General features: G+C 40.8%; 1 protein-coding gene across 1 annotated transcript; it reads left to right on the top strand.

Moving 5' to 3' along the window:
- Positions 1-37: 37 nt before the first annotated feature.
- On the top strand, positions 38-25,067 carry sdcbp2 (syndecan binding protein (syntenin) 2). Its single transcript, XM_079741453.1, has 9 exons — positions 38-217; positions 11,336-11,387; positions 11,558-11,657; positions 12,906-13,006; positions 17,119-17,277; positions 18,410-18,585; positions 19,750-19,921; positions 20,099-20,190; positions 23,316-25,067. The coding sequence occupies exons 2-9, from the start codon at positions 11,337-11,339 to the stop codon at positions 23,368-23,370; spliced, it is 906 nt and encodes a 301-aa protein (XP_079597579.1). The 5' UTR covers positions 38-217; position 11,336; the 3' UTR covers positions 23,371-25,067.

The raw sequence follows: 25,067 nt of genomic DNA, 5'->3' as shown, positions 1-25,067 counted from the left end.
CTGAAGAAGAAGTGGGTGGGACTTGTGACGTCAGCGTTGCCTTGTGTTCGTGGACCAGGAAGCTAGGAGTGGCTTCCCTCTTTTGCATTTGGGGTCTAAGGCATTCGTTATAACGGGCCGAGAAATATATCCAAATTTATTTCGGTTTTTAATCCCATTGCGATTTGAATAAGGTTTTTTTTTTCTTCCCAATCCGAGCTTCATCCAGGCTGTGAAGGTACGTCGCTTTTGTGTCGGGTGAGACCCCTATGATAACAGACGTTGCATAGCAAGCTAACGGTAGCTATAAAGCTAACTATAGTACTATAGTTGTATAGTAGTATAGTTAGCGTCTGGACCCCCCGGGAGAGCTAGTCGTTAGCTATGGTTACTATGGTACCATAGCTAACGGCTAGCTCCCCGTCACTGTTAAAACAGGATCATGTTTATCTCCTGGCCAATACCTTAATCATTTAGATGGGATCGACGAGCGTCTCATCTGGTGTTTTGACGATAACCCGCAGCTCCACCAGTATAATGGTGCTCAGACGGGACACTACACCCGTTGCCTCGAGTCGAACGAAGCCGAAGTTGGCTCCCTGTTCGCAGCCGATCGAGGTGTACCACTTCGTGTAATCTTCATAACCACTGTCGCCAGTATCAGCGGTACCGCAGTGTTCGGGCTCGTCCATGCCTAGCTCCCTCGGCCCTCCAGGAGGGGCGCTGGGCGTCCCCTCACTTGTTTTGGAGCGAGGGAGGGCCAATGCAAACAGTTCGTTTCATTCTTATGGTTTCATCCCTTGGGCTCTGTACCCTTAACCAGGATCAGCGATGATCTTGTCTTTACAATAGTCGGTTGTGGTCACCGTTAGTTAAATGTACATGAACAAAAGGTAAGACAAGGTAACCCTAATCTGTGACGCAATATAAAACAATCTGAAAAACAACTGAATGTCTTCAAAGAGCCAGTGGACCTGGATGTCTTTGGTTTGTTCTTATTGTGGTCAAATAAATCTTATATGGTCGTCAACATAGTAATGTGTTATTACGTCGCTGCCATTTAAATAAGACGGTCACTTCGGGAAAAACGGAAGTGAGATCCTGTGTTTCTGCTGACTGTGTGTAAACGGTCCGCAATGCTGCTGCTTTTCCGAGACGTCGAGGGCCTAGGGAAGGCCCTCATACGTCACTCCCCAGGGACATCGGCGGTGAGCTGTGTGCGTGTGGAGCTCTGTCCGAGAGCGTTGGGCCTATCGGACACCCGTCGGAGAAGGCCAGTTGTGTGCGTGGAGCCGTTGATAAGACGTTGGCCTCAGAGAGAGAGAGAGGGTTAAGGCCACTCGGACCACCTGCTGTATTAAGCTACTGTTTTAGGATGTTGAAGCGCCGTCTGAGCAGCGATTTATCCTGATGTTCGCGTCTAGTGTACCTCAGACACTAATGGTACAACGCCAATGTGCGCGGCTTATTTCATACAGAACGTCGCTCATTATAACGCTCATGTACAAACGACGGTACTCTCTGGACATTTTTATTTTTTGTTTTTCTTGAAGCCTGACCCTCCCTCGGATGCAAACATCGACCCAGAACCAGCACCTCCACACACACACACACACACACACACACACACACACACACACACACACACACACACACACACACACACACACACACACACACACACACACACACACACCATGGCCTTTATACCAGGGGTGGTTCTACTATGAGACCTCTAGTGGGGCTCGGCCCCTAATGAGGATACTTTTAATGAACATTTATTAAGTAACATTTGTTTTACGTCCCAAAATATTTAAGAAAATATATATATATTTTTTTTTCAAAAGTATTCAATCCCTATTCAATTACATACACAATGTTACCTTCAGAAGCAACCTGATTGGTTGGGTGGTCAATTTTTGTTTATAATAATAATGTTTCAGTACGAATACTCAGGTTTTAATATAGTACGCCTGTTTAAGGGTGGACCCTCAGTTGGGGTTAACCCTTTCTTCTCCAACCTCCTTTGTCCCTCCTAGCAGTGATAATCACGTACAATACAAATAAACATATCCTAATATAGCTAATTTTCTACCTCAATAATGATATTGACATCAAAACATGTTTTCTAGCAATTCAATAAATATAGTGTATAAATAACCACACACACACTAGGGGTGTAACGGTACACTGAAGTCATGGTTCAGTTTATACCTCGGTTCAGACGTCACGGTTCGGTACGAGTTTGGTACAATGATGGAAAAAGAAAAAATGCAGAAGGCAATTAATTATTTTTTTATTGTGCATATCTCAGGTTGTACCAGCTAGTATCATACAGTCTCTCCCCTGAGCTTGCTGCAACAGCCAGAATGGTGTAATATAAGATGTAAACAATAAGTACCCCATATCATCTCCAGACTCCATCTGTAACTCGTAAACAAAATAAGACAATCAGTTATAAAACTGAAAATGCAGCATGTCTTATTTATCAAAGTGCAAAGTATAATAATAACATAACAGCCACTTAGGCTAGATTTAAACATTCTGCGCTTAAATCCAACCTTCCCCTGCAAAAGATAGAATAAAGTTTTATTGCTATTAAGTGCAACAGGCATTCTTGCCAACTGGCAAATTTAGTAACTCCAGAATAAAGATTAAGGTGTATTTCCATGAGTATTACCACGTAACAGTTAAATCTAATATCAAGGCTGTGGTGAACATAAACTTTCCCATAGTCAATATTTCTGATGGATATAGCCAAATAACAAAATGTGAAATAAAAATATATGCCTGATGCAACATACAGGACTAACTAGTCCATCTATAAAATATAAAAGAAAATAACAATCTGTGCTTGATTATTAGAGGCAATGTCTCTCAGAAGACATTGTACCTCTTAAAGGCAGCTTCGTTGTATTTCAAAGTTTTTGTTCAGAAACTAGTTTGTCCACACTTTCACTAGGAAGGGTAGATCTTGTCACTATATCACCTGCTGTTGAAAAAAAAAACTTTCATTTGGCATGGAGGTGGCAGGTACTGCCAGGTAGCATTTGGCCAACTTGGCTAGATTTGGAAATATTGTTTAATTGGAATTCCACCAGTCAAGTGGGTCGGATTCCACATAAGTGCTTTCCTTGGCTATGTAGGCATACACCTCCTACTTTTACCTTCTGCTTCAAATCAGGACGGTTCCTCTGACCAGTTGCAAAGAGTGAGCCAAATACTGCCATGGCTGACTTCTGGAGGAGGTGGGGAGGATGATGACTCAGACTCTGGCCTCTCTGGCAAGGAAGTAGCCTGTGAAGTTGATGGCCTGTCCTCTGTTGTCTCTATTGTCTTAAAGATCCCATGGCATTCTACTTTATGAATGCTTTTATATAGCTGTTAGTGGGCCCCTAATACAATACTTGAAGACGTTCAAGAAATTCAGCCGTGGTGCAGAATTACGGCCACTACGAGCCAGTCCTACAATGAGCTTTCCACCAACGTGCCGTTATGTAGAGGCGGGTCAAGATGGAGGGTGGGGGTGTGGCCCTGAGCAGCTTCCGGCCACGGTACCATGCGCTTGTGTTTACAGTGGATGTATCGCAATCGCGAGGCGCACACAGCGTTTGGCCGTGTTCTGTAAATATGCTAGAACACTCCGGGTAGGGCTGTACGGTATGGACTAAAATGTATATCACGTATGTTAATTGTATCTTCTAATTTTGATGTAAATGCTTCTGAAGGGGTCAAATACTGGTTAGGCAGCAAACCTGCATGAAACACAGGTAACACAGGTAAACAGTGACTTACACAGGTAAACATTGACGGCGTTTGTTATCTCGTTCAGCCGCTGGCTTTTTTGGTCGTAAGGACTGGCTTTGGGAAATGCCTGCGGAAGCGATGTCTGTGGAAGAGATGCAGAGACAGCTTCACGCTTCCAGCATCTGCCTATGTGCTTGCGCAATAGCAAGAATCGCTGAATCGTTGATTTAAAATCCCCCAGTCTGACAGAAAAGGTTCTATCTGATAGGTAGGATCTGAACCATTTCAAAGCAGTACCCTTAATACCGACACATTGCTCAAGATGGGAGAGGAGGATGGTGTGGTCTACAGTTTCAAATGCAGCTGAGAGATCTAGCATAATAAGGATGACAGAATCACCAGCATCAGTAGCTAATAGGATATCATTAAAAACCCTTAGCAATGCTGTTTCTGTGCTGTGAAGAGCTTTAGCTTTCAAAAATGCCATTAGTATCTAGAAAAGATTGAAGTTGTGTCAGGACAACTTTTTCCAATACCTTAGAAAGGGATGGATGTTTGGAGATGGGTCTAAAATTTGAGAGGACTGAGGCATCCAGATTGGGCTTTTTAATTAGAGGTTGTACTATAGCATGCTTAAATCTAGTGGGTACAATACCTGTTTTAAGGCTGCTGTTGATGATATTTAGAATATAAGGTCCTGTAGTATAAAAAATGTCTTGATGTAATATCCGTAAAGTATTTCGATTTTTCTTGTCTTACAGTTTTCTGATAGATGGAGAGGCTGTTTTTAAGTATTTCATAGAACACTTATTAATTAAACACTTAGTAATTTATCTTTCTTCCACTTACGCTCAGCCCGTCTAAATACTTGCCTGGCTGTGCAAGTGTTCTTATTTAACCATGGTTGAGGTTTAGTTTTAAGACGCATGGTTTTAAAATGCGCAATAGTGTCTAAAATAATTTCAGATGCGAATTGCGAATAATGATGCACCGAATTGAAAAAGGAACTATGTTTCGTTGCCATATTTTCAGTAGTTGCGCGTAACTTTACTTTTTACATGAAAAAGTAGTTACGTTACTGTATTAACGTGTTACTTACTTTGTAACGCGTTACACACAACCCTGTCTACCGGTCACACCGGCCTCACGGTAACGTCAAAATCCATACCGTAGCGCAAATTCACACCGATGTACTTTCGTTTATACCGTACTCCCCTAACTCCGGGTGCTCCGACGGGAGTCCTGGAGCTCTATATCTAAATACTATCATATTATGCATAGATATTCATATCATATAATATATATTGTCACAGCCAAAAGCTCTGTGCGCTTCCAGACTTAATTATGAATCTCAAACAACTGTGTTGGGTACCACCGCCCCATGGAGGTGGTGCCTGGGCAGCGGGCAGCGGGGCTCCGGCGGAGAGTCAAAGCCAAAGTTCCTTTCCCCCAATTCTTCTCAACCATAGCTGAGATAACCCTAATATATATATATTTATATCTCATGGAGGAGAAGTGATTATTGCCATTTGCGGACTCCCGGAGCTCTATATCAAAAAAATAATAATAAATATATATTTTGATATAGAGCTCCAGGAGTCCGCAAATGGCAATAATCACTTCTCCCCCATGCTGTTGTTCACTCTGACAGCTCATTTGTATGCAATGGTCATCAGCTTATTTGCATTAAAACAACAGACACCAGAAACAGCACATTCTAAAGGCACTGAAACAGGGGAATAGCAGTAGGCAAGATGTTTTCTGGAACTTATATCCTATGTTTACTTGTTGGGAAAACACCATAACACGTCTCCTTTAAGATTTTTGCTATTTTTATCATCAGAAAAAATGTCAATTTTAAAGATATACATTTTTAAGGATGCACACAACTTTGAACTAAAACTATGGAGCTAATATTATGAGCTCCTATGTCTGTCCATTGTACTTTTCCCATCCATCACAGACATCTCCATTGAAGTACATGATTGTAAGCCTCTTTGTATTGAACTCGGTGAGTGCCTCTCTTGTCTGTGAGGAAAGACTCATACTCTCTCACACAATTGGCCTTGATACAATACATTGCTGAAACTCCTCTCACAGTCGACTGAGCTGACCGGGAAGTATATGCAGGGCACTGCCACTTCTGCAACTCTTTGGAATATCACTCTCAGGCCCCTCCAGTTATTGGCAAGCTCCTAAGCAGTTGACAAGGGCTCCCTGGACACGCAGTGCCGATGGGCAATCCATTCGTCACTGAGCTCTGTTGATGGGCTAGCCATGGGTTTCAGTTGTGTGTAGGCTTAAATCTGCTTTTCCAGGACTAGAGCATGCCTAGGATCAAACACCCTAGCCCACCTGCAGACCATCTATGTCCCAGTGCTTTGAGAACTCTTTGAAGTCAAGTGAAATGCATCATGGAGTTGGTCAAGCACCTCCCTCCTCTCTCCAATCTTCATATTTCTCAAGAGCTCATCTGTCTTAGTAATATCTCATTTACAGGTAAGAACCCAGATCCTCTATAATATTGTTAGCTTAACAGCTAGGGCCTGCATCTTCTCATCTGTGTCCACCTGGCTGAGGATGTTTGACTGCTATGGATGATGACTTTTCTGCCCAGAAAAAACTATACAGATGAGCATGCTCTGCATGGTACTTCACTGTCTCAAACCAGCTATTCCCTCTGGAGCTCACTGCTTCAGGAGGAGCCTTGGCCTGCACAAAGTCCCTCGTAATGAGGAAGCTCACCCATCTTCTCTTACCTGCAGGCTTCTTGAAAAAGACAGATCTCATCCATGTCACAAGTTGATTGAGCTTCGGAGAAGTATTTTTTTAGTGCTACCAAGTCGCACCCACCAAATGTATGGCATGGCAGAGACAGGTTACATGGACTCAGTTGGGCATCACTCCTTTCAGAACCTTGTATGCCTTCAGGCAGTAAGAGGCATTATCTGTGACCACTGCCCAGGTATCATCAAGGTACAGCTTGTTGCTGTGGAGGAAAGCTAGTATAGCTTGGGAAAACGTTGAGTAATTGTATCTGTCCATGCAGATGACATCTACCAGAAAGTAGGGTTTTTCAACACATGCAATAAAGTTAAGGAAACACTTAAATCAAACACCGCAAACTCCTTCCCACAGATGTTTTGCATCTGTGAGAAGGGGCAGGTGGGTTTGCCAGAGGCGTCTCTTATTTTCTTGAAACAATCCCCCGTTTGCAATGCTTGACGAGAAACAGCTGTAGCTTTTTAGCTTTTCTAATGGGATATCAGACTTGGCGCACACAGCCACGAAGTTCTGAAGTATTCCATTCTTGAATCTCCAGATGCGCTTGCATTGGTTTTGGTGGTTTGAAGAGGTATACTTTGGCCAACATTGTGCTTTTCCTTGTTCTTTAGATGGAGTTTTGATTTTAGGTGGTCATCCCATGTATAATTTCAGGTCCAATCAATGGCAGGCGGACAATAAGTGTATCACCTGACTCATAAAAGTCCTGATATTGATGAGCTCTGAATTAGGGGTTAGTGTCGAGTTTTTTATACGACTAGGCCATCTCAGAAGGCCTCTTTGATATGTTTCACGATGTTGTTACAAGTCTCAGAAATTCCGTCCAAAATTCCTACATAGCGGAAATCATAGGGCCCACATATATATTGAAGTAGCCTAATAGTTGTAGTTGTATCAATGTCTGTATGGAGCAAACTAAAATCAAATAAAGAAAGTATAATTCAATAATATTTCATCAGTTATTATTAGGGGTGTGCATCTCTCCTTTATAGGACGATCCGATACGTATCTAGATACATGTGCTACGATACGATTCAGGAACGATACATTTTAATATGGAATGATTCGATTCAATGTTCTAACGATCTGGTGCGATTTGAGGAAATATGAATCAATCTGATTCATTTTCTATTAATTAAAATAAGCTTTTAATAAAAAACATTGGCTACTTTGGTCCTACCAGACTCTAGTACTTCATTTCATTTGTATAGAGAGTCTGGACCTACTCAATTGACAAACGTTAACTCACTTGAAGGCGGGTGTCTGTTGAAGTTTAAAACTATTGGATCTGCCCAGTGCCACTCTGGATTTGCCATAACCAATCGCTAACGTTTGGCCGGGAATCACGTTGCGCGCAGGCTGTAAACAAACCAAACACCGTGCGTGAAGATGTCCGTCAACGAGAGCTGACTTTAACGTCATTGTTCTCAGCCACTCCCTCTGTTCGCTGATTGGACGCAGAAAATTTAGACAGAGAAAACCCACTAACATACCGCAGACCCCGACGTAGTACTGAAGGGAAATTCAAATTGAGTGAAAGTACTTAGGCAGGCGGAGCCAGGCTACAACCGCCCTAGATTAAAAAAAAAAGTGTTAAACTTGAATTCAACAGACAAAATATAATACACTAAACAAAAGCATATTGCAGAAAATATTTACCTGTCATGACAGCTGCCCCATCAGTCACCAGTCCATATAGCTTCTTAGTCGGGATGCCCTTTTTGAGAAGTACTGTTTTGACATTGGAAACAATGGTGTCCACATTGCCATCCATGACGGATACCAGATCAAAAAGCTGATTATACACCTGTCCCTCTTTATCCAAGTACCCGTAGAAAACAGTATTCAGAATTCACAATTATTTTGCTGGGATCATGATGCATGTGATTCTGACTGAGAATGGTAATGTACCACCTGATGTGTAAATCCAGTTGCCTGGACGCAGAGACATCAGTGCTCTCTTCTATCTCAAGGCCAATCACCTGTGATGATCTGATGTCCATGAGAATAGGTTCCTCCAGGATCTCTGCTAGGATCTCCAGCATCTCATCAATAATACGATGAGACCTATAATTATTCCTCTGGTCAATCTTGAATTTGGGAGAAGAACAAGATCACTGTATAATTTGTTAAAAAATGTATAGTCATTAATGCAAAGACTGAATTGCTGAGATGATTTAATGTATGTGTTACTTTAAATCTTTTTAAATAATCACACCCTAAAAGCTCTGCCAGGCTCAGAAGCTTGGGGTATTTGGTGTGGTGGCCTATTTCATTTTTTACCAGCCAGTAAATGCACTTGAAACCACCAATTATGGCCTCATGCTCCAACACAATTATTGGCTCAAATGAGTCCATTACTGATACACCTGTTAATTAAAAAAATATCAGTCAATCATTTTTATACATATGCTTACTACATGAAATTGTATATTATTTATTTTCCCTTTTGGAAAGTACCAGAAGAAAGCGAAGCCTGACATCTGATGCTCTCCTGGTGGTGCTCTGTTTTGAGATGCCTTTCTATATAATCTTTGCGGTATGGGACCGCAGCAACCTCCACAAATGCCTTGCCTAACCCTAACCCTTATTTGCACCTTTCTTGGTTGGGGGCAGGCTTGTGCTGCCTACAAAGTCTGCAGAACATCCCTTAAATAATATAAAATACCATTAATCTAATTTGCTAAATTAAACATTTACAATTATTTGTTAAAAGAAAAGATCTAAATCAATCAATTCTGAGTACTATGCTGCTTATGGTATAACCATAAACTGTTTAAACTGTTTAAACTGGGGGATGGTTAACCATTCTGGATTGAATCCAGTGCCCCCGTGTCCTCAAATTCTCCTCTTCGTCTCCTCTACCAGGAACAGAAGAATTAAAATTACTTTCCCTATTCTTATTCTTTACTTAAAGTCTACACTAATCTGTTTCCAGCTCACCTGTTGTTTCAGCAACATTTTGGCTGCTGTCCTCCTGGCCTATATGAATTCCCTCTATCTCTCCTGAAAAGCCCGGCCCCTTAGAAGCACAGAGTTGTTCAGCATATAGTAGCTATAGTTCTATAGTAGCCTATTCGTAAAGCAACACTTTAAGCCAATGCAGCCTCCTATGTCAGTACAGACATGGGAGGTTGCATTGGCTTGAGTTGTTTTGGATGCACGTTATTTTATAACAAGGAGAGGCAAAGTTGTGCATTACAATGCAAACACGACAATAATTGGCACCAATATGGCGCACTTAGAAGAGCAATCAACAACTGAATAAATGCCAGGTATAGCCTATCGGAGACTGTCACGCAATCAGTGCACTTGCAAATGAGAGCCTGCAGTATGACCGATCGTGTGACATTATTTAACCATCCATCTACAGCAAATACAACCAGACAGATACATCATTGAACACATACACAAAGCACATTCGTCCGACCACGGCGGATGCTGACAACATTTTACATAACAAGCCAAACATCACCACGGAAGGTGCGATCTCTCTTTCTCTCGCTCTCGCACGCACGTAAACAAGCACTTCAACTTCTCCAACTCCAAGGCTAGGCTGCTTCGCTAAGACCACAACCAACCACAAGGCCTTCATAACCATGCAGTATGTCGAAGCCGGAAAGGACATGCACAGTCGCACACACTCATCTTATGCACAACAATCAGTCCTATCATCACAATTCAGTCACTGTAAAGATTTAAAGGATAGCCTCTTACCTTAAGTTAGAATAGACCCAAAATGTGTAAGTGATACACTCTGGTTTAGCTTTCACTTGCTAGCCGTTTTTAGTTTGACTTGACATCATAACGTCTCTCTTCTCTTTGGCGAACATGGCTAATTTGCGTACGTACACAGGACTGGCTGGCTCCACTTGGCAAAAAATAACATATTTGTGAATAAACGTTTTAAATTCTGAATACTGGAAATGGTGAGCTTAAACACATTTAAGTGACCATTAGTGACAATAATATATATATATTTTTTGAGACAAAATTTGAGACCCCCCTCAAATTTTGCTTTAGAGGCTTTCAGGGGGTGTCATGGGTAAATCGGGGGGTCGAGCCCCCCCGGACTCCCCCGTGTTCCATGATTTTCTTTCTAAATTTATACTGCACAGCTTTAATATCTGCTTTGGTACCTCCTGATTGAAACAGTCTCTTACTTGCAGTGCGGTCTCAGTAATTCGTCACTAATCTCAATCACTCTGTGTGACGTGTTAGCTAAAAGTAAGCCAACATGGACGTCCAGTACTAGCTTGAATTGTGTTCTATTGAAGATGGACTTCAGACAAAATAAAAATATATGCTTTTTCCGCCAGAGTTAACATTGATGAACTATGATATACTCGAAAATGTAAGACGTTTTTTGAGGGGTTAAGTAAACCCCTTTTAAAAAAAAAAAAACCTAACCCTAACCACTTTGAAATACAGTGCCGGGGAGCCAGCGGATGTCACAACCTTAGTCCGCTAATTTGTTACGCTGCATTACAACGGCCATATTGCAAATCTGGAAAACTTGCACACCTCACCTTTTTAAATAAAGACACAAAACCTGATAACATTTATAATAAAGGCAAAGTTATAAAAAGTTATAAAATGCTATGCTGTTGTTTCAGCATTGGGTTGGCCCACCATAGTGGGCAGTGTTGCAACCCTGATGTTGTTGACCAGATGGTAAAAGTGGTTTTATCTCCCAACAATTATGGCCTCGCTTCCCCCTACCCTACCTCTCCTTGAAGGTGTCACAGTCTGTCTCTTGAGCGTAAGACCCTAGTCACCATGATAAAGATAAACATGTTAATTATTTTTTTCTTTCTCTCTGCAGTATGTCTCTTTATCCATCACTAGAGGACCTGAAGGTGGACAAGGTGCTAAAGGTAAAGTATTCACTCATGTATGAGAATGCTATGCCTTTGCCTTTTGTTATTTTAAAGGTAATGTTTGATGCTCATGGCTACACGGTCAGGCACCGATATTTCTGTGATGTTGATGGTTTGTTTCCTTTCTGGGCAAAATGAAAGTTAAATGTTTACTTGGTTGTTTGAAGACCCAGGCCCAGTTCGCCCTGACCAGCACCACTTCCATGGCTGCCATCACTGAGGGAAACACACAGCCCCAACCCGCTACAGAGGGCATGCCAGGATCAAGTGAGTTCTATGTTAAACATGTGTCTTCATCTGTACTAGCCCTCGTATTTCATTGTTCATTGTTTGTTGTCCGTCTTCTATCCCCTTTATACTGTTATTGTTAATGTATTCTGTGTCTGAGGCATGGATGATTTTTTTTTCGATTGTTGCTCTATGGGTGGTCTGTCCAAGAAATTCAAGGGATGGAAGTGAAGCTTAGTCCTATAGAACAGCGTTCCCGAAGCCTTTTACACATAGACCGGTACTATGTCAGACAATATTTTTGCAGACCGTTGTTAGACCGTAGTCGGTTACCCATCATGAAGTTTGACACCAGGGATTGCTGTTGCATATTTTCTGCAACGTGCAGGAGTTTAACGTGTGACGGCCATGAAGTCGTTAAAGTGCAGAAACATGCAGGTCATTCTTTCTTGATACATACAAAGGTGAATATAGAAGTGGTTGTCAATTCTAAAGGTAAATGTAAACGTAATTAAACACTGATTGTTAAGAATGTTGGTGGGCGTTTTGTGTGCATTTTGTATACAATGTGCAACAGCGAAACCTGGGGACACACTTGATGGTTGATTACAGAAAACCGGCTATCAAGTTATGTCTTCAATATACAGCAAACGGCATTCAAAATAACAGAATAAGTTATCTGTATAACTATAACAATTTATTGTTGGGAAGAAATCTGGTCGGAACAGCTGTTTCTTTGTTATGGTGAACGGATTATGGGTAGACGATTGTGGAAACATTGCGTGTGGAGCTGGATAGTGGACACCATTATGACGGCATACAGGTTCCTCCATCATCCTTCGCTGTCTGTGTTGGCGCATTCGACTACTCTGGTGCAATGCGCCGTATTACTACTCTGGTGGAGTGCTCCCCACTACTGCTGATTCAGGTTTCATTTTGAATTTAAAATGATGGGCAATATGGCTGAAAACACAGTTCATGAAAGTAAGCCCGAAGTTAGGGCTGGGACACCTTGATTGAATCATTTTTTTCTGCAGTTATCCAATGGTTCCCAAACTTGACAAAATTGATGAAAATACTGCACCTCGTACTCATTCTCTATCCGTGGTCGGGCAGTCCCCGATTACAGACTGCAAGTTAAACATGCTTCACTTCCTATTCCTTTTCTCTGATCAATCTGCCTTACCAAATCCCTCAACACCTGCCATTCGTCTCTCTGTCTCCACACACACACACACACACGCTAGTACTCATTCACTCACCCACTATTGCTGTCGGTTCTTCCAGGCCTGTACCCCAATCTGGAGGATCTTGGCGATTACATGGGTCTGAGTCTTAACAGTGATGAGGTTCACAGGAACATGGCCTTGGTGCCCGTGGCAGACAATGTAAGTAAAGTGTGTTTGGGTGGTTTGTGTGTGAATAAATCTTATCTTCTTTTGTTGCCTAACTTAGTTCTATTCTCATAGAACTTATGCTGTAAATGTAAAATAACCCTCTAAACTGGTGCACAAAATATGAATGGCTGCATTAAGACTTGCCACCTAAGCAGTGACATCAATGTATGTTTTGGTTACATGACCAACAGTCTACATCAGGCCTACATTGTATCTATAGTACGTACTGTTACTGCAACAGGGAATGTACTGAAAGGACAAAATCTGAACAGATCTGAGCAGCACCCTGGGAGAGAGATATAACCTTGAATAAGTTAACCAATCACATATATGAACCATGTACTGTATACCGCAGTGTATTATAAACAAAAACTTTAGAATTTAACAATGCGGCCGGTTTAAATTAATAAATAAGGTGGCTGGACCTACAAACATAACTAATATAAACATCACTAATACCCGAGGAGGTACACTTTCCTGTGATTGTCTCACAATGCTATTTGATATCCAGTATCTTCTTTGGGATACGAGTGTGTGTTGTTTTTTGTATCACTTTAAACTAGGGTTGGGCAACAATTAAAAATATAGTATTAGTGAGTTAACTCGCGATTAATCACACTTTTAAAATTCTATTTTAAATCCACGCCAATTAAAGTTAAATGAGATTATCAAATGGAATGACACATTATCATTCATACCAAATTTACTTAATAAGCAAAAACTAGACCAAGTGATAGTTTTATTGACTCAGTGTGGGTTGAATATAAAGCTTACGGAACACCACAGATTTGGGAATTGTAAATAGGCAGTTAATTTGTCCAATCGTAAACCAACAGTTAGTACAAGTGTAGTTCAAATAAGTAGCGCCACACATTTTGTAATTGTAAACAGGTTGTCACTTACTTCAAGTGTAATTGAATGTAAAGTAAGTGGAACTAAAAACCAAAATTATTTCTGATATGAATGTTGACATTCTGTGGGCAAAACCTTTAAAAGTCAAAGTAAAAAAAATAATATTAATCGCGTAAAAATAACATTTAGTTAACGCGTATTTAACGTGTTCACTTGCCCAGCCCTACTTAAAAGTGATTTAAATACAAGGCCTAATAATGATCTTTGTCACATATTGACAAAAATACAATTTCTATCATGGATAGATGTGACTTACAGGGCACTCATTATGTTTATATTAAAAGCTTGTTAAGCTTAGCCAATCCAAGAATTGAATTACCATCATTTCAAATTTTATTTCTCTCATTGGTTTTATGTAGATTAGCTCATGCTGTTCTACTTAAAGTCACCCATGGCTTTTATTAGCAGACCAAACAGATTTTTTTATTTCACTCAAGGTATTGATTCAATTTGTTGGATAAATGATTTCAATGGTTGGTTACTTTTCTGCTTTAAACAAGGCCATAACAAATAGTTCTTATAGAAAGGATGTGTGATACCTTTTTAATTTGACTCGTTTTGGAGAATTGTGTGCTTTATGTGGCCATCTTGGATTGGATTTGGTTTTAGATTTAATAGTTCCAACAGGGTATGCCAAATTATTTGGGAATTGGGTTGGGGTTTTCAGTTTATACATGTACTTTTTTATTTTGCATTCGCATGTTAATACAGCTGAATCTTTCAGTAATTTATAGCTTAAGACTATCTGCTTATTGTCATTTTCAAGCTATACTATACTGATTCTTAAAAGTAAAAATGCAGTTATTACTTCCCTTCAGGGAAAAACCTTTGTGACACAGAACACATGAACACCTGAAGTTTGTCCGGAGAATTCGAGAGCCAGAGAATTCATAAGGAGCGAGCTTTCTGCTTTCCACTCTTCTGTCTACATAGTGGATACGTCTGAATATATGCAGCATTGAGATCCTCGCAAAAGGAGCATCACCCGCCACCTTCGATGTGTTGTTAACAAAACACCTCGACTTCCGCTGCATACTTTTTGCGTCACTCCTAAACGCTTTACCAAGGCGACACCCAAAAAGTTTATTTCTCAAATATGTGGATTTTTGGTTAATTGCGGATCGTAAAAACAAAAACGCTTTACAAATATTGTTGTTTGTTTTTGAACCGCACACCAGGATCGCACAGATGAGCTAAATTACTCTGGATCAGCCAGTCCAAGGGCCGCCTCAAAGTATTGCCGTACAGAACATACGCGTACTATCCCAATACTCAGAAACGAGTAGAATGAGTAGACACTGAAAGAAGAAAGATGTTTTTGTATAATAGTTCATACCTTCTAACAATTGACTGATGAAGTCTAGAAGGATGTTATACATGTTATGCATATAATAGTTATATATGCATTCTTATGCATTCTTCCATACTATACATTCTTATTCAGGTATTATTGCACTCCAATGTGACTCAATACATGAATACTGGAGCATAAACAAATAATGAATTCTGGGTCTCCATTCATGATACTGTTCCAAAAAATATATCCATTATTGAATTTTATTTCAAATTACTGAGTTAAAATTACCATAAAATGCCATACACAACGTCACTCCTATATGACAGCGTATTAGGAACACGCATGATGATTTATCAATTTTTTTACCATGACGAGATTAATGTCGAAATGTTGGCTTAAATCTCGACATTTAGAGAATAAAGTCAACATGAGAATAAAGTTGAAGTATCAAAAAGACGAGCATGTTGTGGAGGGGACCATTTCAGTCCCTCTGTCAGCGCGCAGTAGCTCCAGGCATCCACCCAAGCGACCAGTGCATAAAATGAAGTAGTCTGCTATCACTTCTGGGTCGTTGTTTGAGTAGGCCTCCATCCACACAATGTTGCGACTAAAACCGTCAATGCAACCAGTGATTGCAAATGCCGAATGGCTTTAGTCTATCGTACCCATCCATATGCCAGAGCGCATTAGGACCTTTGCTGCGATAATGTCTGCGTCTCAGAGGCCGAGCACGTCTCTGTTCCACACCCTCAGGATCAAGCAACTTCATCAATTGTCGAATTGTATCTTGCGATACAACGTAGCCCCTCTGTATTGCACGCAAGTGTAGCCACTGATATCCTTGATTCTGCCCATTTCCAGCTATTTCCGTTTGATGATATTTCAACTTTATTCTCGAAATGTCGAGACTAATGTCGACATGTTTACTTCTACTTCTTACTATCTTGACATGATATTTCATGGTATTTCAACTTTATTCTCGAAATTCCGAGATTTAAGTCGACATTTCAACATTAATCTCGTCCTGGTAAAAAAAAATATATATATATTATGCGTGTCCCTAATAACCCGTCGTACCTATAGGCCGAGGTCTCGGTTGACTGGAAATGTTTTTCTCCTTGATTTTTAGAAAACAAAGTGTATTCTGTTTTTATTTTGTTATATTATAATTAAGTTGTATTTATTTTGTCTCTAGCAGTTTGTCTCTAGATTATTCTGTTGTGATGTTCTGTGTCTTAAATAGGGATTGATATAGGGCTGATATTTGGAGTCGATACTACCATGGAAATCCAGAGTTCTCGCGAGAGCAAAATTTGAATTTGCTCAGCGAGTCACTCTGGGAACGAGCAATATACTTGTGTATATTCTGGGCCTCCCTTGGCCCAGAACATTAATCAATCACATCGATGTATCAATAAAGGCGGGCCAAAAGCGTTGCTGTTTTACCGACTGGATACGGCAAGAGTCTTATCTATTGTTTAGCTCCACTGGTCTGGATACGTCACCCCTTGTATTCTTCTGATTAGTTGTAGTGTTATCCAATGTGTGTTATCCATTGATATTTTCAAATGCATGCTTGGTACCGCCCCTCGAGTTGGCCCATTTTCATTACTCGTTGCCAGACCTTACAGCTTTCTAGATGTGGGTCTGGATTCCCAGGCTAATGGTGTGTTCCTGAATCCTCGAACGCCAGAAAAAATCATATACACGTAGATAACGGAAATATCGGCCGGCCAATATATCGGTCGATCACTAGTCCTAAAACGAAAACCCAATTCAACTTTAAAGTGAAAAAAATAAAACTTGCACACAAGGCCTTCCTTTTCATCGTGTTGTTCCCTTCTCCATTCTGCTCCCAACCCCCCTGGCGTCCACTGATGCCACTCCCACGCAGCAGGTGGCTGCTGCGTCTGGCTATGGGGGCATGGTGCGGCCAGTGACTGGGGCCGACGTGGGCATCAGAAGGGCTGAGATCCGCCCGGGCCTGCGTGAGGTGATCCTATGTAAGGACCAGGACAAGAAGATTGGCTTGCGACTGAGAGCCATAGACAACGTAAGTTTTCCGCAGCGAAGGGCTACTATCTGTGTAATTAATGAACAGTAAAGGTTGGTAGGTACAGTAACATGGCCGACTTACTCCCTGCACACATTTTCCCCAGACAGCAATACCTGCCTTGTGCAACAAAACAATAGGAGAAATTGACATTGAGTCGTCAGTAAAGCCTTCTCTTGCGATACCTGCAGACAGTTGGAAGTCTCAGTTACAGAACTACATTATTATTTATTACAAAGCGTATTACACCAGACTGGGAGATACAAAGCTCAGTCACACTTTGGTTTTATGTTGATACCTTTCTTTAAAATAGTGATCCTTTTTCGTTAAAGGCATTGCTGTGTGACCTCATCTTTACTTGTGCAACAGATTTAAAATGAATCAAAAAAAATTTTGAGAACCACTTAGATTATCAAAGGGTTAAATTTACCCAGGATTTATATTAAACTAAGTTTAAAGTTTGATGCAACACGGTTAACAGTTAAACGTTGATTTAATCCAGTTTAAGAGTTAATCCATGTTGGTGCAACAAAGCCCTAGTGTTTAGTTTATTTCCATCTGCTGCTGGAAGCCAAGCTATCCATGTTGTTGTTGAAACCCTATGAACCATACAGTGTGTGTGTGTGTTGATAGGGAGAATAATGCGTCAACGTAATCTTAATTTAATTTGATGAATAAAAATGCATGCATTAACACACGTGTCAACACTCAAGTGGTGTATTTCCTCATTCGAAAATCTTTCCTACTGGCTCGGCTCAGCATAACAATTATTCTCTTTACTTTGAGTGTGAATTGATCAAATCAAAAGCTTCAACATGAATGTCCATTGGCTGGATAAACCAATCAGCGGTAAACATCCTGCTTAAATAGAATGCATGAAACATTGGGATTTATTTGCTTTTAATGTTTATATCAATTTAGATGCATGTAACTTTTCGAAGCATTCTGGTGGGAATATGTTGACTCTCAAAATGGAGTATGCAGGGAATCGATCCATGTACGTATTAAGACACTCCATGCCGACATAACTCTAGTTCATTTCACTGCTTTGGGTCTGCCTTTTCTTCTGAACCCCTTTATCTAATAGTCCTTATGCTCTATAAGTGTGTCCCTCTTGTGTCCCTCCCTCCAGGGGGTCTTCATCCAGCTGGTCCAGGCTAACTCCCCTGCCGCCCTGGCCGGCCTGCGCTTCGGTGACCAGGTCCTGCAGATCAATGGGCACAACTGTGCCGGCTGGAGCCTGGACAAGGCCCATAAGGCCCTGAAGGCCGCGTCCGAAACCCGCATCGAGCTCATAGTCAGGGACCGGTGAGTCATGTATTTAAGGCTTCATTGAGGTTTAGGGCTCCTGCGCTTTGTCAACATGGGTCTCATTGGATTCATCACTTGTTTAAATTATCATTTTTGGTTGTATTTATCAATATTTTATTATAAATGTTATTTTCCAATAACACAAAAGCACTAAATAAAGCAATGGTGTCATATAATTACTAATTCTTAAAAAAGGGTTAGGGTTAATTTTGGGTCTACATGTTAAGTACTCAAAAACCAAGTCACAAGTCTGAAGCAGTTACAAAGGGTTTCAATGTAAAAATGGACAAAGATGCAATGCAGGAAAGTAACAGGGAGTACCTAAAATGATAACAAAAACAGCTTTGAAGTTAATATGGCAATCTGCATCAACTGCAGCACTAGCTTATCTGATATCAGTGGCCAGAGGTTGCTGTAAGCTGTGAAAGCTGCTCATGCCCAGGCGTTTTTGATTGATCATTATTTGTGTTATTGTAAGTGTGGTGAGCCGTACCCATTTTTCGCTAATCCTCCGTTGGGGTACCAAGCGGTCTGAAAGGGTGCTGCAGTAGCCTGGCTACTGACAGACCAAGCTCAATCGTAGATTGCACGTTGGTCTGGGGAAGCTGCTGTCATTTTCTTCAGCCCAAGAGGCGTGATCGACGGGCCTAATTCAAATGACTGTACGCAATTGGCTGCTTGCCGTCGCTTCCCTGTCGTCATTGTGTTGAACCAGCCAATAGTGCGCCAGGGAGAAAAGCCAGCTTGGTGATTGCAAAAACGTATCGGAAGCAGAAAGAAATTTATTCCTCTTCTCCAGACCCTTCTGCAGGGCGAACTCAAATCGCCGGCAGAATGGGCTGGACACCCAGTCTAGTGTTGCAGGGTTTCATTGAATTTATTAGCAGGCTACACTGTGTCGGGCTGCTATGATGTCTCGATGCTTTTGTAGCTGCCGTGGCCATCGCTTAAACCCCGCCCAACCATATAAAGGGTACTGTCGACGGTGGAAACGAGAGCCAGATTTAGCATAACCGCATGTGCTATAATAAAGATTACAGAACATTGGACTTTGAAAAAGGCTTGTTGTCCTGTGTTGGGTGAGTAAGCATATTTTAATTGTTAATTAGCATTTCTTAGTTTTATATCTGCATTTTCTCTTGCCCTTTGTCTCCTCTGTAGACCCTTCCAGCGCACCATCACTATGCACAAAGACAGCTCCGGCCATGTGGGATTCATCTACAAGTCTGGGAAAATCACCTCTCTGGTGAAGGATGGCTCTGCTGCCCGCAACGGTCTGCTGACGGACCATTACATCTGTGAGATCAACGGACAAAATGTTATTGGACTCAAGGTAAGCTGATTACGGTTCCAGTGCAATGTTTATCGTACATTGTTACTGCTTACCTCCAGTAGAAATTACCGCCATTTTCTTTGCTTGAATTTGCCTTAAATGTATTTGCATTTATATTTATGAAAAATATGGTACAGTTTGAATTGTTTTCAAAAGTGAACATTTTTTAATTTTCAGGATTCTCAAATCAAGGACATTTTGAGCACCTCTCCGACTGCAATGACCATCACCATTATGCCCAAGTTCATCTATGAGCACATGATCAAAAGGTACCATGTTCTGTTAAATCTCCCTAACTGAGGAAATATTAGCTCTAGAACAAATCCTTCCATAGTGAGAGCACTGTATATGCCATGGGCCAGACCAGATTCTGATACCACTCGAGATGAAACAAGGTTAACATTTCTGAAAAGGTATATAATAATAATAATAATAATAATGGATTGAATTGATAAAGCGCTTTTCTAGACACTCAAAGACGCTTTTACAGTGAAGGGGGGACCTCACTAACCTCCACCAATGTGCATCACCCACTGGGGTGATGCACGGAGGCTAATCGGCGCCACAACGCTCACCAGCTTGAGGTGGAGAGTGAGGGAAGTGAATATGGGTGTGGATTATGTTTTTGTATGATAACCACTTCTGGTTGGCAACCTAGCTTTATGGAAGCATATATGTCGCAAAATTCAAAAGGCAATGCAATTTGCAGGTCATTACATTATGCAATTGACAATACATTAAACAATTTAATGTAATTTCAAAATACGTTATTCAAAGTGTATTTTAATATGCAAAGTGACAATGAAATCCTCAATTCAATTTGAAAAAGTTACAATAAAAATAGAATAACATTTAGTCACATTTTTTGAGTGCCTTTATTCAAATGGAAAAGCTATAGCGCCCCCATGATTGCAAAGCACTTCTCCACGCTCCGTGTCTTGCAAAATTAAAATGACATTTCAATCCGTAAAAAGGTTTGGAAAAGATTTTGCAAAGCGTATTGCAAAGGATTTTGCAAAGCGTATCAGCGAATCGTATCTGGGCGGGAACTACGTCACTTCCTCGTCAGTCCAACTAGTAAAGGCTGGTCTGTACTCCTCCGTAAAGTGCTGTAGGTAGACACGGAGAGCCTGTTGGAGAGCCTCTCCGTAGCTTACGTGCGCATCCAATATTTTTCAACCATCCGTAGACGCAACAGAGGCGGCAAGGGCTGTGATTGGTCCTCAAACAAAATCAATTCCGGAATCACTTTGCACCTTATTTACTTTGCACATTAAGGACCAATAAAACACCAAGATTAACATAAGATTTGAAAAGCTTTTGAAGTTTATCTACAACACTATTTACATGGTTGGTAGTCATCGTATAAGACCGATCGGGCGGTGTATTGCCACCCTCGAGGGGTCTCTGTAGTTACGGAGTGGGATTACAGAGTCAGAGTGGTATACTCCTGACGTCTATCCTGTCTCCCAGAGTAGCACTCTATCAACTGCATCTGTGTCTTCATCACGCTTGTTCTCCCCATCATCTGCCAAACTTTGGTGCGAAGCAACAATCTCATCCATCGCTGACGTCCATGGGTGACGCATACGAACATAAACAAGGAAATTACGAGGAATTGACGTAGTTCCCGTCCAGACGTGATTCGCTGATACGCTTTGCAAAATCTTTTGCAATACGCTTTGCAAAATCTTCTGTAAACATTTTTTGCGGATTGAAATGTCATTTTAATTTTGCAACACACGGAGCGTGGAGAAGTGCAGTGCAATCACAGGGGCGCTATAGCTTTCCCATTTGAATAAAGGAACTCAAAAAATGAGACAAAATGTTATTCTATTTTTATTGTTATAGCTTTTTCAAATTGAATGGAGGATTTCGTTTTCATTAATTAAAATACACTTTGAATAACGTAATTTCAAATGACATTATTAAATTGCATAATGAATTGTCAATTGCATAATGTAATGGCTAATTGAATTGGAAGTTGCAAATTTCATTGTCATTTGAATTTTGCTCCATTTATGCTTCCATATAGCTTGGCTAGAATAAAAAATGTCCGAAAATATGGTTGGGATACAAGCATTCAATCTATCGTTACCTGCTTTGACAGTGTTTTTTTATAGTGACTGATCAGAGTTCATGAAACTGTATGAGTCTTCTTACAGGAAAATGCCCAAGATGTCTTAAAGTCAGATTTGGTCATTCATTGGTTACTTACCCCAATGCTAGTGTTTGGTAGAGCTACTGCTCCAACATGGGGATAGGAGCTATGTTGTTCAGATGTTGATGTTTTTTCAGTTATATTGTCATACTTTAGTACTAAAGTCACTTCCGTCAACATTACTCTCAAACCTCACGGTCAGCCAAGCACATGTCATAGATTGGAGTGTTTTAATCAATCCATAGGAAAACCAGCATCAACACTTAACGGGGGAGTAAAATAAAACGTCAGGATTTCCAGCAGCACACAGCGGCCTGCTAAAGTGCTTAGGAGGGACTCTAGGAATGGCCCTGGAATTTAAATAATTTAAGTCTTGTATAAGGTGAGGTCATGAAATAGTGCTAGTTACCCATACCTTTCAAAAACAAATTAGGACTGCAAGCAGTCACACAAGGTATTCCCCGCCCACACATCGCCTATCCCAGCGACCGCCCTTTTCAAGCGAATCCCGGATGTAGTCATTACTCCTAGACGAAACTTGACCTCCAGCAGGGAAGACTCTTTATTATTCGTGCACACACACACACACTGATGAGCATATGTTGAATATGCTATAAGTCAACCATTTGTTACATAATAAATACCAATTCAACCAATTGTAATCATGCAAGTCCATAGATCATGTTTATCCAAATGGTTTGTCATTTGAAGCAATTGTTTTGAAGTTACCGATTTTTGAAGTTTTTACGAAATTTCCACTGTATAGCCAAATCTTTCCTGACGGACATTTAGGTTTAGGCATAAATCCATGCAAAATAATGATCGTACACCACGTTTCTGAAGTTTTTACCCATTGCGCAGAAATGCGATTGCTTCGATTTAAAAAGACCGCAAATTAACGTGGTATTCCCAATGGAAATGGGAGTCCCGATGGATTCCCATTTCCCATCCGGCGCCAAACCTTTTCTATACCTGCTTGAAAACTGCCAGTAACCCATAAAGGGCCCTTTGAGGCCATATTCACGTTCTATCCTACATTTCTTTTCACTTGATTTAATGCAAGATTTGGATCAGGATCAATCCATATCACTACTGAGTAACCTCCTCAATCCATTTCCACCTAAAAGTTGTTTTAGGGTTTGCAAGGTATAACTTATTTCTGAGCTTTTTGAAGTTATGTGTCAAAGCTACCAGCTATCATTAGACACTGATGTGCTCTTGTTCTATCGCCAGGATGTCCTCTGGTCTCCTGCGGTCCGCCATGGACCACTCGGTGCCTGAGGTGTGAGAGAACAACCAAGGCTACCCAAAAACACGTCTGGAGTCAGGACGTCCACAATCTTATAGGCAGACATTTTCATCAATGCCTCTTTCCCTCTCAACTTTTTTTTGTTAACCATTTACTCCTGACCGTGTCTGTAATTGTATCATATAACTTTTGTCAGAATTATGGTCGACAGCACAATTGTGTGTCGTTAACATGACTATGGTTTTTCTATATTTTATGTGTTTTGCTATCGATCTACTTTATTTACATACACGCCTGTTTCATTTCTACCATGTCCCTTGCCTTTCATAATCATGACTTTATTGTCCTTTTTAAAGTTTGGACTTTCTTGTGGTCTGCGCTTTACATGCCTTCCTTCCTTTGTATTCCGTGACATAAAGGACAGCAATATGTTGTTTTTAAAGCATGCTACCATGACTCCAGAGCTTCCTCCTTTATGAGATGGAGACGGATCATAAGGCGAGGGACCTTTCACTTTCCTGTCAAAATGCTGTAAACGCTGGTGATCCTCTATAGTCAGTCCTCAACCAACCTTTCCTTTGAATCAAGGCTGTGCTCCATTCCCCGGACTTGCCCCCCCCGAGTGTGTTTATGATAACCTCCATCATGAGAATGGAAATATTCAAATTGGCTGCCCTCTTGAGGTGTGTGTGTGTGTGTGTGTGTGTGTGTGTGTGTGTGTGTGTGTGTGTGTGTGTGTGTGTGTGTGTGTGTGTGTGTGTGTGTGTGTGTGTGTGTGTGTGTGTGTGTGCGCGCGCGCGCGCGGGCATTTCAATCACACCTACTATTGTTGTTCCAAGGGCCATTCCACAAACGGCTGTGGATATGCTGGAGATTCATATCCCTGCCCTCGAGAAGTTCATTATTAGGATTTGGGTTACAGTTTTTAGTTTAATTGTATTAGGTGATGGCACATTTGGAAGAGGATAGGTTTTACAGAATATGAAGCACCAAAGCCCACTACCATATTTTACTTGAGCTTTTAGCCTTATTCTCAAAAGTCGTGTTAGTGTCCCCTCGTGAAGCTCAAACAAAACCCTCGTTGTTTTAGGAAAGAAATCAAAGTATGTCATTGCATGCTAGCGTTGGTTGCTATTGGTAACGGAGACAAATTATTTGAAAGTCTAAATGGTAAATGTAGACATTTAAATGTCATTGCGAAGGGAATAGTTAAGCTCGGGAGATTATAAATTGTTGCTGGACAGATCCACTAAGTGCACTTTCCACTTTACCTTTTGAGTGGTTTTCATTTTCTTCATCGAGGTATTTGTGTTCCCTATTGATTCTGAATACAAACGTGTACTTTCTATTTTAAGTAAAGGGAATTTCTTTTGTTTTTATGCAGAGTGTAGCATGGTCAAATCAATGCATTTACCTCTAAATCAAGGGTCCAGTTGATACATTTCGTTCTGTTTTGCTATGCATTGTTAGGGGATCCCCTCTACTCTTTTCATTCTGTGGTTAAAAGTTACTAATTTTGTCACAATTTTCCTTCCAACCATTTTTAGAAATGCTGTGCTTTTTGATGCTGTTCATTTTTTAATGCATGGATAGGCTTTTTGGATTTTGGAGAAGTAATCTGAAAAAGTAGTCATTACTCTGTACAATACTATAAGAATCATTAAAGTTACGTATGAATTTAACCCGGATAGTTATTGTAAAACAAACAATAAACAAATAAAGTATTTCTGTTTCTA

Source organism: Pollachius pollachius (genome assembly GCF_949987615.1).
Source record: "Pollachius pollachius genome assembly, chromosome: 8".
NCBI classification, from domain to species: Eukaryota; Metazoa; Chordata; class Actinopteri; order Gadiformes; family Gadidae; genus Pollachius; species Pollachius pollachius.
The sequence above is the reverse complement of the archived record's forward strand: the minus strand, read 5'-3'. Positions and strand labels throughout refer to the sequence as shown.